At 28.2% G+C, this 19,498-nt stretch overlaps 1 protein-coding gene across 1 annotated transcript; it reads left to right on the top strand.

The window, feature by feature from the left end:
- Positions 1 to 4,513: 4,513 nt before the first annotated feature.
- On the top strand, positions 4,514 to 13,575 carry LOC111030078 (zinc metalloproteinase nas-13-like). The gene is made up of 6 exons (XM_022309413.1): positions 4,514 to 4,865; positions 5,875 to 6,038; positions 6,139 to 6,280; positions 6,360 to 6,493; positions 6,839 to 6,920; positions 13,256 to 13,575. Exons 1-6 carry the CDS (start codon positions 4,514 to 4,516, stop codon positions 13,324 to 13,326), a joined length of 945 nt encoding a protein of 314 aa, XP_022165105.1. The 3' UTR covers positions 13,327 to 13,575.
- The last annotated feature ends 5,923 nt before the right edge of the window (positions 13,576 to 19,498 follow it).

Genomic DNA, 19,498 nt, shown 5'->3' with positions numbered 1-19,498 from the left:
AACCGGTCGTTGGTTACCGTTACAGCAGACCGACTAACATGGTCACCGATATTCTAAGGGTATGTACCGTTTTGGGGAGGCTGGTGCACATTGTATAAAGGCTCTGGAATCGGACATCGAGCATACTTACCTGGCGTGGAGGTCAACCGTGATCACACAGGCGGTTCCTCCAGGTCGAGGCCGGTTCATTGCACATGGAATCGGTTGACCCCTGCGAGTATCCCTAATGTGGATACCTCGGGCGCAGAATTTTTGTTAGCTGGGACTGCGTACGCGCCGTCCCTCATTTTGAATAAATCAATTTACTTCGTAGACTACCGTGCACCTCGGTAATGGGCGGAGTGTCTACCAAATGCCATCTCCGTAAGCGGTGATTCAGACCAGGAGGAGGATACTACCACGCTTGAATACGGTGTAAGAAAAACTCGAGATCATTAGGTATCATGGACATTTATTTTCCCCTCAAGATCTTCAAAATAGTTTCCCAATTTACTTAAGACTAACATGGACATATTAAAATTTCATACAATCTCGGGCAGACAATGATAAACAATTTGCTCCCTATATTTTGGTATAGACTGCAAAGATATTGTTGCAGTGTTGGATAGTAACGACTAACGAGTTACTTTGTACAGCATATCTTTTGACAAGTAATTCCTAAAATAAAACGTTTTACAGTTTCAACTTAATTCAAGTATTGTGAGTTAAAAAAAAAATATTTAGTAATTATGTCAATAATACGGGAGTTGGGTGTACAAATGATAATGAATATATTATTTTTAATTTAAATCGTCACAAATCAGTTTTCAAAGATTTGAACTACGTAAATTACAAGAAAAGCTAATTAAATAAATTATATGTTTAACTTATCTCGAAATATATTGAACGTTTCCCATGGATTGGACCTAATAACTAGGAAACTTTAATAAATTGATCTTTAGGAAGACGCAGCGCTGTACCCGCATGCGTTGCTCCCGTCTTACAAACTCATAACATAGCAAATTGGGCTTTATGAACAATAATTTAACTCAGTAATATTTAATTTTAGAATGAATTACCAGTCTATTACCAAATTTAGCAATAAGAATATTATCTAGGATTCTAGTGGATGACATTTTTTATTCTTTAATTTTAAAGAAAGCTTATACATTTTAAAATGTAACAACAGTTCACAATTTTAAAATGATCATAACTTGCTTTAAAATAAAAAATTTAAATACCTTTCATCCCAAATATAAACCACAGCTGCTCATAAAATTTGTTTGTGCGATTACACACAATTTTTTTTTTTAAACTACTCAAATAAAAACTTATGTGGTATTAAATTATCAAAAGTTTTTTGACCAAGGGAAAAATTGTTTATTCATAATAACTTAATAAAACTAATAAAAATTGAACATTAAGTGTAAACACAGGTTAGATGACGTGAATATGGACGCAAAAAAAAATAATAAAAACAAAGGTATATTATTATTGTTATATCAATACATGCATTTGATTCTAAAACAAAGGTATAAAGTAGAAGACCTTTTTTTTGTTTTATTAAATAAAAAATGTTGTAACTATATTAAAAATCTCGAAACTTTGACTGCGTTATTGCCTCAATTACCACATAATCCGGACGGATATGTAAGTTTAACGATATGTGGTAACCGGCCAATATTCATTTATCATTTTTATCCCTTATATAGCCTCATTTATGTTACGAATCATCAAAAAATTATTCCTTACAGATTGCTTGCGCCTCATCCCCAGAAATGTGTTCATGGCTCACGCTGCCCAGGTTGGAAATCACTATTCTAATAATAAAGCAATAAATTAGACAAACAAGGAAAGTGTCCTTTCTGTTGAACGCTAATTTGCCAAGATAGTGAAAACAAAAAGCGCGCTTACTCTTGATGTAAAAAATATTTAACATATTACTCTGATGACCAGTTATACACAATTATAATATATTGGCGATATAATTTTTTCTACAACGTACATTCACAATTTAAGAGTTTTATATTGCATTAATAATAATGTCTCTAAAGTCCAAATACTAATTATTATTGGAACAATTCTTCCAATTACCCAGTAATTGATACATCACTAATTATAACCTAGCATTAGTAATGCATAGAAGTGTTGTAAGAAAAGTGGCGGTTTATAAGAAATGAGAAATGAAAAAATGTATTGAAATGCAATTGGTAAAAAGATGGACAAGTGGATACCACTATGCTGTATAATATAAATAGGTGTCAAGTGGGTCACTGTAATGAGCAAGTGTAATAGGTAGATGAGTTAAATTTGAATTCAATGATAAATTATTGCTATTTGCTCACGAAAAACGATTTTGATCGATGACCTATATTACTAAAATATTTTATGATTTAATTGCTAATTTTTTTGAATATTAGTTGTATAGAAGGTTGAATTAATTTTTACCAAACACGTTGCATTCAAACATTTTACCGTGTGTATAAAATACAATAATATAGATACTTTGAATGTTTCAAGTACCCACGAAAAATATTTTTAAATTACATCGAAGTAACTAAAAAAAAAATCTAATTTTGTCCAAATTTTAAATTGAACATTTTACAGATTTTAAAATTTTATATTTGATGAATTTTGTCAAAATTTGAACTTAAAATGCTTATAAAATAATATATACACATAGGTACACTAAATTACATAATTTATGTATTCTTTTTATTAAATAAATGTCAGAATTTGATTTAATGGTATCCGCACTCTGCGTTTTAACTCCGATATGTATTCTAATTTCTAATTACTACAACCCTAATTGAGTAAAATGTTATTAAATATAAATATATAAAATAGGTAGTCAATTTCGGACTGACTCACCCAAACATCTAGTAATCGCGGGGATATTTTTTCATATTGGTGGCCCCATAGTCAAATGGAAAAAATGTATATTTAAATCACTTATGTGTCGCGACCCGTTCCAATCTAATCAATTTGTAAAACCGAAAATACAAAGCATTCAAATAGATACCTACATTCTTATACTTTCATGATCACAAGGTTTACGAGTATTTAAAAAAAACTTAAGCTTTTAAAAACTTAACTTAGATCTTCGATATAAACAAAGTATATAGCTGGATCCTTTAACTTTTCTGTTTTTTGAAGAAGAAATCATAACATTTTTAAACAAATATGAAATTATTGATATGTTAGAAATATGTAAGGATCTTCCAGTGATACTTTAAAAAAAAACTTCTATTTTATTAATACTTAATAATTAATTTAATTTACGTTGTTTATATTTATTATTATTTTTTGTTTAAAATAAGGAATATTATTTTTCCATTGTATGTGTGGAATTGTAAAAAAAAGTATATAATTTTAGTATTTATAATAACAAATAATTTTAAAGTAATAAATTATTCTTAATTTTTTTAATGCAATGTATTTAAAGGCAGTTAGATTATTTTTCATGTTTGAATGGTTCGTTATGGAGTAATGGGGCCTAACCATGAGCCAAATTGACACTGTAGGTAGGTATTTTCTATAAGGTTAGCTAAAGTTATTGTAATTGTCTACTGATATTTGACAATTGATTTATTCGATCTGTTTCAAATAAATATGAAAAATGTACTATAATTTGTCATCGCATGTACTATAAAATATTAAGTATTAAAATGTGAATTACACAAATATCAGTAGAAAGTGTAGATGTATAGTTAATATAGTAATGTATATGTAATATGTATATTGTATTTTTTTTATTTAGACTTGTTAATTGTACTAGCGGAGTATCCTACTATTTTTTAAATATTATTTGTACGCAGTTACAAAAAAGTAATTAATTAAAAAGTAATCGAGAAGTTTATTGTTAGTTCTAATCATATACTATAGAGTAATAAGTTAACACTTAAAAAATAAAACTTAAAGGCATTGGCCACTGGCTGGTTCTTGAATTAATTAAAATACTATTGGTATAGGCACCTACATATTTTATGATTCGTGTCGTTGTATTGTGTCACGTAGTCCATGTAAATAGATATGAGGTAGATACCTCTTTTAAAACACTGTAACACTATATTCTTAGAATTATTTCCGTTTCTGTTATATTATTATATGTTAGTAATTATGCACTTGTATTGTAAATTTTAACACCGAATAAACACCGAACACGAAAACGTCCTAATTAAACGAACTTTTATCTTAATAAAGGGATCTTTATTATAAACCTCTAAACGGTCTAAACGATTTGCTAAGTGGCATACGTTTCTTCGAAAAATATCTTGTCGTCTGTCACGTTATCACCTCAATTTCCGTGCGAATTTTAAGTACACTAAAAAAAAAAATTACTGCACATTGGACACAGTGACTTGTTTTCTTAATCGACCCAGTGAATATTATCTAAGCTAATTAACTTTATTCTACATTTAGTATATAAAAGTACAAACACTTCGCATCGACTGTCGTAGTGTTAAAGTTGTTGCGAAACAAGATAAACATTAATTAATTTTTTTTTTTTTTGGTCGATTTGAAAAAAAAGAATATGAAAGTGTTTTTGTGGTTCGTAGCGGTTTGTTTGGCACTGGCGCTGGCACAGCCCGTGAATTTGAGGGCAGAAGAAGAGGAAGAAAACGAAGTGGACAATAGCAGTTCAGATTCGGACTTGTACAATGGTCTAATGCATTTGGGAGCAGCGATTTTTGGTACTCCAGACGTCAAGTCAGGCCAAGCAGTGTCGACGTGGAAAGAGACTAGTCAACTGAACCCTGAAGAGATGGGCGAGTACGCCGAGGGTGACATATTGCACCCGATTGGAAATGCTAGGAATGGATTAAAAGCTGTATCGTCTAGATGGCCTAAAGGCGTCATCCCCTACGAAATCAGTCCATCATTCGGTAAAAGCAATTTCTCATTGCACATATACATAATAACATAAATTCATAAATAATATTTAGTATAGAATAAAATGAATGAAAAAAATAATTCGTTGTAATTATATCATAATTATTTATACTATAATATTTAATAGATAGTGTCAGTATGGCCAGTGCCTACAGTTAGTCATAATGCTTAAACATTGATTTCAGGTTTTTTTTTTGTTCAAATTAACGCAATTAGTAATTACAATATAATTAATTAGTTTGTGTAAGTTTTTTTCTGAAGTGCCTATTTTAAAATGATAGAATAAAACGCCCAATAATATTTGTAGGTACAATAAATTTAAATTGTGCCAGGACGAGCACACGCGAGTATACAACAAGATGTCTACAATATTTATTTTTCTTTAGATTTTTTTATTTTACAAATACGTCTAAATTCTTGAATTGTGTGAGGTAAATGTAGTACAACATATCGTTAAATCTGACCAGCTATTTTCAACATACATATATGATATATATTCAAGATCAAAATATTTAAAAAAAAATTGTAGGTATTATTTGCGTCAACGATTTGCTTAATATATTGGCTACCTAGCTAGTACCATTACCTGATTACTATTATAATATATTATGAAGAAAATCTTACTACACCCTAGCTTTATATACAACTTTTTACAATATTTTTTAATGATATTTACTTGATTTTTGTTTGTCTGTTATCAGTTCTAACATATTATTTGAATAAGGTTCAACCCGTTTATATTAAAATGAAAAAAAAATAAAATTAATAAATAATACGTTTTTATTCTCCGAAAACCTGATTTCAAACTCACGACCTTTTTTTCCTGCAAATTAAAATCAATAACCTTTGGAAAACAGATTTATTTTACGATTTCAATTCCAACATAATGTGTTATAAGCATATTATATTTATAGCTAGTATTTGGTGTATTAATTTACACTACTAAAATGCATACAATTTTATTACATCAAAATTTACGTGTGTATTATATGATTAATTTAGGGTCAAGTGATAGACAATTAATATTGAGTTCAATTGATGAATACAAAAAACTTACATGTCTAAAATTCACACCCAGAACCTCTTATGACACTGATTACATTTACTTCACTAATGGTAACACGGGATGTTGGTCATCAGTGGGAAAAATCGGGGGAAGACAAGAAGTACGTATAATTTGTCATTTAATATATTATATATTGAACACAATATTATAATACTGTATTTCACATTATTTCATTTTATCGGCATCATATAATTGTGTAGGTGAATCTACAAAGTCCGGGATGTTTGTCGAAGAAGGGTACGGTAATGCACGAAATGCTTCACGCAGCTGGATTCATGCACGAACAGAACAGACCAGACAGGGATAAGTTCGTCACCGTCAACTACAACAATATCCAATCGGGTTAGAATGCAAAATAATTCGTCTTTAAACTTGTCGTGTTTAAACCATTTTTTTTAAAAATATTCCTGTGTATTTTCAGGTAGAGAGAATAATTTTGAAAAAGCCCAGAGTTCGATGATTGACAGCCAAGGTATAGGATACGACTACCGCAGCGTAATGCACTATTCAGCCAATGCTTTTTCGAAAAATGGACAAGCGACCATCGATCCGAAGGTATATATTTTTATGTATATAATACATAGTTATAATAAAGTCATAAAGAAATATAGATGTATCAAACAATTTGGTGTTTAAAATAATTTTATTATTTACCCCTTTTTAAAATAATATACGATACTTTAAATTGTTCGATATGTCTGACTTAGTTTTGGTTCCTTAACCTTTGAGGCACTGAGAGTCTATTATGATTTGAATGACTATATCTTAGTTATACACTTAAATCATTGATTTTATTAAATGTAAATGACAGGATACATTTGTACATTTTATAATAATATATAGATTATATAGAGTATAGACGTATTCATTTATTAACTGAGTATTTTTAATAATATTTAGACACGAGGAGTGACAATGGGTCAGAGAGACGGTCTAAGCAGAAAGGATATTCAAAAGATTCAAAAGATGTACAATTGCAAAAGTAAGAGACAGCAATCTTCTTCATCTATAGATTAAAACTATAGAACATTTTACAAGCATTTTCTGTGTTAGAAACAAACGGTGAAGTACTTTTCATCATTAAGTGTATTTTGATTTACTCATAGTTATAAAGTTATACATTTGAATTATTTGAAAACAAATAAATAAACTATTTAAGTAAAATTACTTGTTATACAAATATATTATTAATACATAATATGTAGGTTATCTACAATCATATATATATAATATTTATCTAAGGAAAAACTTTGCTTGTTGTTTAGTGTACATTTATCAATAACTTTTGTAGACAAAATTAATGAATGTAGACAAATTTCATTGATTTATTTAAACCAATGACGTATTCTTTATGATAGTTGACATGTATGGTAATAGGAGCTTGATATATTTTTGATATGAAACATGTCATCTATTCATTTCCAATATTATTATTTTCTCTGCAAACTAAAAAAAACTTAAACTTGAGAACAAAATGTCAACAGCATGTAGGAAAACAAATATATTTTCAATAAATGTGTTGATTAGCGAATTTGGATTTATTATTTTATTTTATGTTTATAATAATCAAAAGTATATGAAAATAACCTAACCTAACCCTATATAATAAGTAAAAATCTTGCTCTCATGTCGATTTGTCATAATTCATATAAGTTTTGGGTAGACTTTTCATCACGAGTATACAAGTACCAAATCATACAAATATAGCAGATGATATAAAACGATTGTTGATTGGTAGATTGTGTGCATCTAATACCTATCTATGAAGGATATATTATGGTATTATTATTTTACTTTCATGTTACAACATATTATTTGAGAAAACTTAACAAGTTTAAGGTACCTGTGGGCTATGACCTATAAAAATAAAGTCGGTACCCACTTCCCACATAATATATATAGATAATGTTAACAAAATAACTATATAATGACTTGTAAGGGTGTGTACAATTTTTGTTTAGCCTTTATAATAGTACAAATAGTATATTTACCCAAATACGACTATACAACATTATAGATAAATATTTTAACTAATCTTTATAAATTCATAAAATAATAAAATTTATATAAATGCTCTTATTGGCGCCATAATGAATTCATAAGGCACTTATATATAAAATATAATTATACGGATTAACTATGATTCATTATGTTTTTGTCCTCTGCTCTTTTTCCTCTTTGCCTGAATTTTATAACTTACATAGTTACATAACTATATTATATAAATATACTCAATGGAAATTAATAATTAAACTTTTAAAATATTTACATAAATTAGCACTAAACTATTAGGCTATCTCAGAAGCCCCTCGGAAATTTTACTACCGGCTATTTTCGATATAGTAGGACATTTTCCCCCTTACAGCTTTCTTATTTATGGAAATATTTGAAAATATATTCTGTTTTATTTTATACCACATAAAGACAAAATTAGACGTTGGGCAAAAAAAAATAATTTCTTATCCTACTACATTTTTTTAAAAATATGAGAGGGAACAATGTCAGCATTAAAAAACGCCCCACTACACTGAAAATATACGGAGGAAAAATGTCCAAAGGGAATAAGTACTCACATTTATAATAAACGTGGCTATTTAATAGGTACCTTGAGTAATAATTATCATACAATTAATTAGGAAAAAATACATTGATGGTGACAGACGTGGTATGACAGTTTAAGTGAATTCTTTAAACAAATATTATTATGATACTACTCAAAATAATATACATAAACAATACATCATAATATATATCTAATTAATTATAAAAATTAAGTATCAACACCGTAGAATACATTTCAAACATCGGAATAAATAAATAAATAATATCTATTGAAATATTTATTTATAAAACCGACGCATTGTTTTATATAAATTTATTATAGGTATGGGTTATAGGCGTATAATTAAAACTGTATACAAATGTTTAACAACCATCGATGGCGATGGTCAATAACATAAATTAGTCATAATTACTGTAGGCTCTTTGACAATTTTTAAGTTCTATTTAGTATTCAATATATAAGGTTATATAGGTTATTCTAATTTTTTATTTTATTAATTGATATCGTACGTTATTGCCAAAAATTAAATTACCATGAAACAGTTAATAAGCCATTAAACAGTTAAAATTCTGAAGACTGAAGATATAACATACATTGTATATGGCCAACATAGGTACACAATATGTTTAATGGGATAATTTTGTTCATGTGCAGGTATACTATAATATATAATATGATATACCTACCATAAAGAATTAAACATTAAACTTACACGATCCAGCATATGATTATGATTTATTCTTCGTGGTAATAGACAGTACATACTCATTGTGTATACTATAGAATTATTAAATATTATACATGTAACATACATATTACATATACGATATACGATAAACTTATGGCCTAACTAATATCAATACGCATATAGTATATTACCAACTTCTACGTTGGAAACGAAAGGAATATCGGGGTTCTCTATGTAGGGTATGATTTGAAACATAATATAAGAGAGGTTTTATGATTTACCTGAAGCCAAGATTGAAATGTTTGGAGCTTGTTAATTGTAATACTCGATGTTTTCGACGAGCCCTTTCCGTGTATAGTAGTAGTGTATACTACCAAGTCCAAGTTTATACAATGGTGTATACTTGGTACCTAATGGTTTGAAGAGAAGCTATTGTATGTTTAAGTATGTTGCGTGTCTGTATTCAAAAACGGTTCACTCTTTTAAAAAAGAAAATAAATAAATAGGTAGTTTATTATTCTAGTTGACATGTTTTGATATTGAATGTTAGGAGATAACAAAGTCGCCTGGCTTCTGTGTTATTTAGATGCTTCCTCTTAGTATTTATAATATGTGCAGTGAAATATCAGACAAGTATCGCTCATGAGTGTAGCGAGTACTTTGTTGCAATGGTAGTGGTTAGTCGACTATGGTTTTAGTATGATAATTTGGTAACTTTAATTCCCCCTTCATTGTACCACGAAAAAATAAGATCTAATACTGTGTGGCAAGGAGGTCTTGTCGTCACCTAAGTACGGATGTAGTGTTAGGAGTCGTAAAACATAGAGGTTTATTTTTGGTGTTTTAATTTTAAGGTAAATTATGAGCAATTTAAAATTGTATTTTTTTTTTTAAATATACTTCGATATTAAAATTGAAAAAGCTTAAGGGGGGTTCTAAATAATATTCTTACCTTAATTTTATAATATGTCAATTCGCTCTAATATACAAATAACAAGAATCATTATCTTAACAGAAAATGTAGGACGATACAAGATACAACACATGTAGTGTACCTTTATCGTGTGGTTCATGTGGGTACAAGTGTAGAACGTCTTCTTAAGACTTAAAATCTTATTAATGTAAAATTAGTATATTATGGAATTTCATATTATGTAGGTTCTGTTTTAATAATAATTTTATAGCGTGTACATTAGAATTTAAGTTATAAATAATAATACTATACATACAAGTAAAAAAAATGTCCTTCATTTTTAACATTTGCCAGAAATTATTCAATTGCAGGGGATGCTAAAATTTAACCTGACTGTGCTATGCCATATAATATTAGCATCCATAAGTATTAAACACAACATTAACTTTGATATAATTTAAGCCTTTAAGGTGGGCTCTCACGTTCAATTTTACTTGCACAAATCTACATGCGCAAATTAAGAATCATTCAAATATGTGTTTAATAAGTTCAAATATTTGCGCAAATCAGATTTGTGCAAGTAGAACTTCGAGTGTAAACCCAACTTTAGAGTTGAAAGATTAATTTTGAAAATTGTGATAATAAAATGACGCTAATACATAAATGTTATCAACCGCAGTTTTAATTAATCTAGATCAGTCATGTTCGGAATTGTTTTTGGAATCCAATTATAAATATAATTATAGTGTTATGAATTATTATTGATTTAAAATTGAAATATACCTACTTCTTTTGGTGGCCATCTCATCATACATCTAAATAATAAGTATATATTTAAATAATGTAAATATAACTCATGTCAGACGATTCTAAGCTGTTTCAATCTAATGTATTGTGTATAGGTATATATAATTGTATAACAATAATACCAATATGAATACATAGGTACCTTGGTTTGGACAGTGCTGTCGGTTAAAATATAATTAATGGGTAATCGCTGACCAATAATTTCTTTTATCAGTATTAATAAGATCATAAAATAAAAATGTTGTATATATTATATATATATATATATTAGTGCTTAAATAATATTGTTACTACATGAGATGATAATTAAATTTAAATTGTGTAAGACTTACAATTTTAATGTCAAAAAGTGACGATAATATACAGTCTCCGTGTTCAACCCAACAATTTTTATACCACTTTAATGGGCATTAATATTATGAACTCAAAGTTAACAATATGCATTAATTGTATAGGGATAAAAGATAAAATTGCGATATTTTACATGGATTATATATAATAGATAATATCAAATGTTGAAAGGAGTAAGTAATAATTGGCTTTCAACATTACCTATGATACTTTTAGATTTATTTTCAAGTTTAATTTTTATATTTCCATAGAACAATGTATATTTTTTTTATTCTTCTTGTATATAGGCATGAGTAAAATATTCATAACATATATTGAACCTATACATTATGATTCACCAAGCATGCTCGTTCCCATTTTTTCCTTTATTTAAAAATTAAAATTCTGATTTTTGGAACTAATAAATATTTACTTTTAATTAAAGATTATTTTTTCAAACTCTTGAGATATTTTGTTCTACTTGAGGAGTGTCCTCTGATGGTACAAACTTTTGTTTTTTAAACGAAAACCATTTTATACTGTAAATTATTTAGTGGACAATTTTTTTGAATATCCAAAATTCGAACTAGTAGTTTTTGTGTTATTAAAAAATAAAATGTTTATACGGATAATAGTTCTTAAAAAAGTATAAAATAAATGTAACATTGGATATAGTACCTATTTAACATACTTGAACCATTTTTTAAAAAATTATAAATATTGATAAATTAATATCAATTAGTAAAACTTTCAAATAGCCATAGTCCACATAACGTTAAAGCCCATGTATCATAAATCTATTATCTTTAGTACTAAGTTAAATAAATCAAAAACTACTAGGCCGAATTTTGACTATGAAAATATGACAACATTTAAAAAAAAATCGGCTAAATAATGTACAACATATAGAAAAGAGCGGTTCTTGAAAATAATCTTTAAGTATATATAAAAATTTCGAAAATTGGATTTTGAATAACTGCATTTTAAATAAAAAAGGTGACGAGTATACGTGATGAATCCAGAATCATCTTATATATATGTCATGCATGCCTTACATATATTATTCTTATTAAAGATTGTTAAGAAATAATGAATATGAGCGGAAGCATAGAAAATGATAAGTCTATACTGATACCATTATATCAATTATATGTTAAATGAAAATTTGTGAAAAGGGACTAAAATATAAAATTTTAGCAAAATAGTTATACTGTGAATTATATTTATCTTACTATGTAAACACGTCATTTTACATTTAAAAGGCCCTCTATATTGATTTCGTACAATTATTTTTAAATATTCATAATACTATGAAAAAAGGTGCCCATATTAAATATTAATAAAAATAAAAATGAAAATAAAATATTATGTCCATACGTATAGATTCTATATTACAGGACATAGCCTATAGTGGTCATGTTAGTGATACAATAAAATCTCAAGTTTGTATTTTTTAATTTTAATTAACAAAACCGGTTTTTATTTTATTCTATTGAGCTTTGTTATTTTATTTTATAGGTACTCAAAGTTTATTATTTACATTAATAAATTTTTTTTCGAATTAAATATAATATTAACAACTATTGTACATTGTTTTTAAAGTGTAAAATATAAGAAATTCTGTTTAGATGGAATTATGTGACTGATAATGAAAGGCTATTTTTACATAACAATAAGTTTTTTATGTTTTTTTTTGAATGAGAATTAAGAGTAAAAAACTATTTCTGTTTCTTCTAAAAAGTTCAAAAAATGTATACCTATGTATTTTTTTAGGTAGGTCCTTTTGAACAAAACCTTATTCAGTCAACCCTCATAAGAATCTATTGGGTTTAATACACAATGTTTATTATTTATAAATTAAACAAAAAATATATGTTTCTTTTGATAAAACTAAAATGTGCAAATAATTAGTATACCGCAAAAAAAATATTTCTTTGCAGATAACTGTTATTGACTTACTAATATATTATATGCATTTTAATTTTATTAATTTCTTTTTCCAAATTTAAAATGTAGGTATGGACTCGGATTCGGGATCTGGAAACAATTTATTTGAAGCTGTTCAAGGTTGGTTGCCGTTTAAATGATTCATTGGCAATTAAAAACAAAAATTATCTACGACTATATATCCATCCACAAGGTTATCAAAATCGTTTAAATTATTAATTAATGATTACCTATTGTATCAACAATGTTGAAATGATATTCATCATAATATATTTTTAGATTTCAATACAATTTACAAGCATAGTAATTTAATAATTGTTTGTATATTCATATGTTTATATGCCTTCATACCACTATTATATGTATAATAACGATTTCACAACATTTAATTCTATACACTATATATTTTTCTAATTATTTTTTATAAATTTAGGTCATGTTATTTTTTTTAGTAAAAATTAAAATGTGTCAATTGTTAAAAAATATAATAACTTCATCAAGATCTAAGTATATTTGTAGTGGACAAAAGTCAGCCCGAAAAGAGGCGATTGGTTCCAACGTCCTTCTTTAACCCAAACAATTATATAATTTGTAAATTGTGCACACACTTCAGTCTATGCATACACATTAGTAAAGGGAGAGGTACAGGTTTGCTCACAAATACCAAAAAGACAACTTGTTTGGGCACAAAACTACCACTCGTTTGGGAACAGTTGAGCCGTAACTATACACATGGTTTGTGTACCTTAAAAGGTAACAAAAAGCGCAAAGACTTTAATAGGTAGTTTAATTCCTTGCATGTTAATATTTGTTTATTTACAAGTAAATAATTAAAGTACTTACATACATTTTCCTTCCCCTTTAACAGACTTAGGACTGTCTATGAATGTATTTATAGGTGTGGTTAAAAATGCATGTTAATACTTGCTTCTTAATAATTGTTAATAAATAATATTTAACACTTGTTCAAGTTAAAAATGCATGTTAATTTTAATTGTAATATAATATGATTGGTAAATATACATGTAGGATAATACACATGTCTATCATTTTCCGTAATAACAGTTTTCCATTATTTGTATGTATTTAATTTAGTCTATTTCGCCGGATGTATATTTTGTCCATAAGTTTATGCGATGTTCGACTGATTCTATTGACTCTTTACGGCGATAATTATTTATATTTTTGTTGATTGATGTTATTTTTAACTCTGTTTCTGTTTGTATTTTAAGAATCATGTCTATTACCTGGTGTATGTGGGGATCTGTCGCCGAGATAAAATATAATTATTTTTGTGTGCGCAAACCAGTCGTACATTTAATATAACCGTGTGCGCAAACGAGTTCTGGTTTTTTAGGTAAAAATTATAGATTGTGCTCAAACAAGTTGCAGCTAGTAAAGGCTAAGGAAACTGGAAAGTAGTCTCGGGCTTCTTCAGGGTCATATAACGTTGTACATCCCTTTGCTACAGTTAAGCAATTTGCAAACAATTCTGTAAATTTGTAATGAAGCCACAAGGAAAAAAAGTCGACGCGCACTGTATTGTGTCTTATGAGTTATGATTTGTATGTTACTATGCCTTTCTAGGACTTTGGACAGTTTGGACTGACTTGCAGAAATTTCCCGTCTTTTAGATGAAAAACAAATGATACAAATCCTACATACCTGTAACAACCAGGAGTGAGAGTTTTTCCTATATGAAGTAATTTTTGTAGATTCCGTACCACCCTCTCCCCCCCCCCCTAAATAGATATCGAGAGTAGATTAATGGAAAAGTATTATAATTAAGGTAGCAATCAAAATATAATTTCAAATTGTATAGATTCTGCCAACAATTCAGAAAACCTATTTTAACACCCTTGAGGACTGCAAAAGAGTATATTGTATCCCTCGGTTTTTTCTTAGTTACACTCGAGTTGAGTCTACGGTAGATTTTTGTGAGATACCTACTGATAAACGAGTTGTGTCCTGATGAAAAAAGGGTAGGTTTACAGTTATATTATACAATAGTGTACACAAGAATAATTGTTGTTTCGTCATATTTTTACAATTAACTATAGCTGTATCGTTGCCTGTGCTAAATATTTGTTGTTTTTTTTTGTAAATACAAAATAAGTTTAAAAAAGTATATGCCATATTTCTACTAATTTATTATAATACTTATATAATATAAAACCGATGGCATCCATACAAATTTTTTTTTTCCGTGAGCTGAAAAAAATCATGTGTGAGCCACCTTTTAACTATCTATAGGGGTTGAAAAAATAATCTATTAACACCCTACTTGTCTCAAGGAATCCATTGATATAACTTTTATTGAAATTAGTTCTGCAGTAGTTTTTGAGTTTATTCATTTTGGATGAACGAACATCTATTTTTAGCTGTATAATAACCATCTGTCTTCGCTCATAAAAAATGAAAAATATAAAATGTAGCACTATATTGGTGAACCATATAGTTTTGGTGCGCCTTAGTTCAATTCGACATTGGAGGTACCTCGTTGTGTGAACTAATTCAACCAAAATGAACACTTTGCCTGTGATGGCAAATTGGAAATATCATTACTTAGGTTAGGTAACGTGGTTAAAACTACTCTCTAAACTTTCCTGACATCTCTAAAAACTATTTGAAATTTTCACAAAATTGGTCTAGTAGTTTTTGGGGATATAAGCTACAAACTCTCATATTTATTTTAAGATATAATTTCTTCATAATGTATGATTTTACCTCATCTGACCAAATAACCAATGTGGTAACCATTTATATATACAAATAAATACTAATTTCTATTATTCCTATTTTGAACTATAAGATTTAACCAACACCTATAAAAAATTTCAATTGTCATCATTAATCTAGAAATCCCCCCCCCCCTTTTTAGTTGGGAAAAAACTCGTGTGTGCCTCTTTTATCATTGAGACATACCTCGAACATAGACAGCAGGCTTGGTAGAAACTAGAAAATATTACCTATTGGATGCAAAGAAGGAATTCGAAGTGTAAATGATATATTAATATACCTAAGTATTTTATATTTTTATACAAACATTATATAGCAATACGGTATAGTATGTATAATACGCAATTGCATGGCGGTAGAATACTAAAATGTACATACACTGTAAATTAAACCGAGTTCACCCCTCCCCCCACTCACCATATATACATTTTAAATGTATATATAGCCATCTAAGACTTCAGGATGTATACTGAAATATACGATAAGATTATTGTATTATAATTTATAATAACGAGTTTTCCCTCTCCTTATACAAATGTATCTCGGACAGAAGAATGATATATGATGAAGATTATTTTATTATTATAGTTCAACGAAAAGTGTCTATATTTTTATTTGATTATTATTATATCATTTATTGTGATTTGTGTTCACTGCCTTTCACTATATTAAATACGATAGTTTTCTAATTTTTCTAAATTATGGATGGATATTTAAATCAAATAGATATTATATGCCCACTGATAAGCTATAGAGGCCATATTATAGTGGTTCTCAACATTTGTTGATTCACGGCACACTATTATACATCACAACTCACAAGTTTTCACGGCACACTCACGCGCTTGACAACCTCAGCAACTTCGACAACTTCGCCGGAGGCAATAGTCATCGCCACGCGCCTATACAAGTACGACATTTCTCGTGACACACCTAGTCGATCTCGCGACAAAGTATTGTACCGCGGCATACCGGTTGAGAACCACCACTGCTATAGATGATATAAAATATACTAATAACTAATAAGTAATAATTATTGAGTAAATTATTTTCAGTTTGGTTTTTGTAGTATTATTTACCAATTGCTGTTGATTGTAGATTCATTTTTGTTTGGACTTTTTTAATTCTATAAAAACAATAGCATATTTTAAAATGACCGACAATAGAATGAAACTAGTGGTGCAGATTCGAGAAAATAAGCTATGGAAAATTGTTTAAAAATTCACTTGTTATTTCTAAAGTTCAAAAATTAAAAAAAGTAGACAAGTGGGTACCGCTCTTTTTAATACAAAAGTTGTCGAACATGTTATTGTCATGTATGCGTTATATTTTAAATCAATAATAAACGTATTGCATTCGAATACCGATTCTGAGAGGAGACGTTGTGTCATCTTACTATAATAGCCTACTTGTACAAATAATCAAATTTAATAATTAAAACAATAATAATAAAAATAAAAAAATCTCATGGCTTCTTTAAATTAGTAATTTTAACATCTGGTGAAAATTTCAAGTGTCTACAGTTATTTGTTTTTGAGTTATAACAAAATATCAAAAATTGATCGATGGAAAAATGCTTTAATTTATCGGTGAAAATCCAATATCGTAAACATATTAAATTCAAACTCCCATGTTACTTTTCAGTAAACTTTTTTTTGTTTAAGGTAGAAAAAGTTGTGGGTAATATTCTGTTAATCTATCTATTAAACTATAATGTTAGATATGGAAAGAAAAACTTTAATGCATTTTTAACTGAAAAATACTTTAAATATTTTCTAGATTTTGATGAATTTTGTCAAAATTTGATCTTTAAATCGTACCTATGTATCTTTTAATATTTTTAACTTTCGATAAAGAAACTTAAGAGGAACCTTGCATTAAATTGTCAAGCTATTTTACTAATTGAAAAAGTTTTAATCGAGAATAATTTTAAACAATTTATAAAATTCGGAAGTATTACCAATAGGCTATAAATAGCTCAAAAAGAATCAAAATATTTCGATGATTTTACCCTACATTGAAAATGCTAATATAAATATTTGCGTGAGTAATAGAGACGTTATCTAAACGTTGTCCGTAGGGCATCGAAACTCAATTACGAGTTACAATCTATAAAGATGGAGTGTCAATATATAAGCTTCACAAGAAACAATAGTCGGCTATTTTATATGGTATAATGGCTATAAATCCTTAAGCCGAAAGTGCGCAATCCCGTACTATGGCCGTTGTACAGAATTAAGCCCATTTAACTATTATTTAACCACCAAAAAGTAGTACAAAAATATGAATTCACTATTTGGAAATCAGGGTAAAAATGTTTTGGGTTAGTGGTGTAAAAATATTAAATGTAAGTCAAGAAAAAAAGTTCAATCAGCCACCATGCAGTGTGTGTAATGTGTATGTTACAACATTTATAACATTATACATTATAATGTTATATTATGTTAATAATTTTTATAAATTTTTGTAAAATACTAAGATCCATGTTTAACGTTGGTTAGATAATTGCTTAAAGTAATGTGTGACGAAATTCTATAGCTCTAGTGACTGTCACCACCACACGTCATACATGAAGCGTAATTTAATGGTGGGCGGGGTGTGATTTGGCGGTTCGGGGAAATCGGTATCAGAATTCAGAAGCTTACGTTTAACGTGGTTAAATCATATAATTTAAATGTATAATCAAGGCAATGAAAAAAACTGCCACAACCCACTGCAATAATCTAAAACCACCCCTTTCGCACCCTTTCGCAACCACACTAATTTGGTGTGCGTTTGGCTTAAAGTTGCAATATTAATTTGGTATTTGGTAGTAACTTGGATAGTTATAAATATTTTAGTTTAATAGATAATTGCTAGGGATCCTAGTGTAGAAACAATTTCCTCTCAACTAGAAATAGTCCAACGAACATTCCTAAAGTTCACAAGCTATTTGCTTGAAATTGATTGCCCACCTCATGATAACATTCCTATTTGATTCACGTTTATACGTTTAAATTGTTGATACCTTGTCGTATGCGGTCTACCATACGTTCGTACATTTCTATGTCATAATATGCGATCCACCACATGTACCTACCTTCAATTAATTAAAATATAAATAAATAAAAAAATGTAGAAATAATAATGATAAACGTATATATGTATATATATTTAATAGTGTATTACCCAGTTAAACTTAAATTAATTATACACAAACATTTACACATTCTATTATCTAATTGCTTATATTGAAATTTTCCATACAGGATCGAATTTTCAATATTTTTGATTTTATTAGTTTTCTTTTATTGTCGAAGAATAATTTTTCTATTGACCGAAAACTTAAAAATTGAATACAAGTTCCTCATAAATTGTTATTAGAGTAATTAAAAAAAAAAAAATTAAATATTACTCTAAGATTCTGAAGTCATATTTTATATCTCTTCGCACTGAGAAGATAATATTTATTTATATCGTATGTGTAGTGTTTTAATTGGAAGCATATTACGTTGAATCATAAAACACGTTATAATAACATGTTACATAATTATTATATTGTAAAATAATATCAATACTTATTGTATAATGAAA

Source organism: Myzus persicae, unplaced genomic scaffold (genome assembly GCF_001856785.1).
Source record: "Myzus persicae strain clone G006 unplaced genomic scaffold, MPER_G0061.0, whole genome shotgun sequence".
NCBI classification, from domain to species: Eukaryota; Metazoa; Arthropoda; class Insecta; order Hemiptera; family Aphididae; genus Myzus; species Myzus persicae.
This window is presented reverse-complemented; position numbering and strand designations above follow the sequence as displayed.

Bases quoted from the DNA above. Each gene is read 5' to 3' on its own strand.
- LOC111030078 (XM_022309413.1), top strand. From the start codon at position 4,514: ATGAAAGTGTTTTTGTGGTTCGTAGCGGTTTGTTTGGCACTGGCGCTG. The intron at 4,866-5,874 runs GTAAAAGCAATT...TGATTAATTTAG, and splicing joins CGAAATCAGTCCATCATTCG to GGTCAAGTGATAGACAATTA. The intron at 6,039-6,138 runs GTACGTATAATT...ATAATTGTGTAG, and splicing joins AAATCGGGGGAAGACAAGAA to GTGAATCTACAAAGTCCGGG.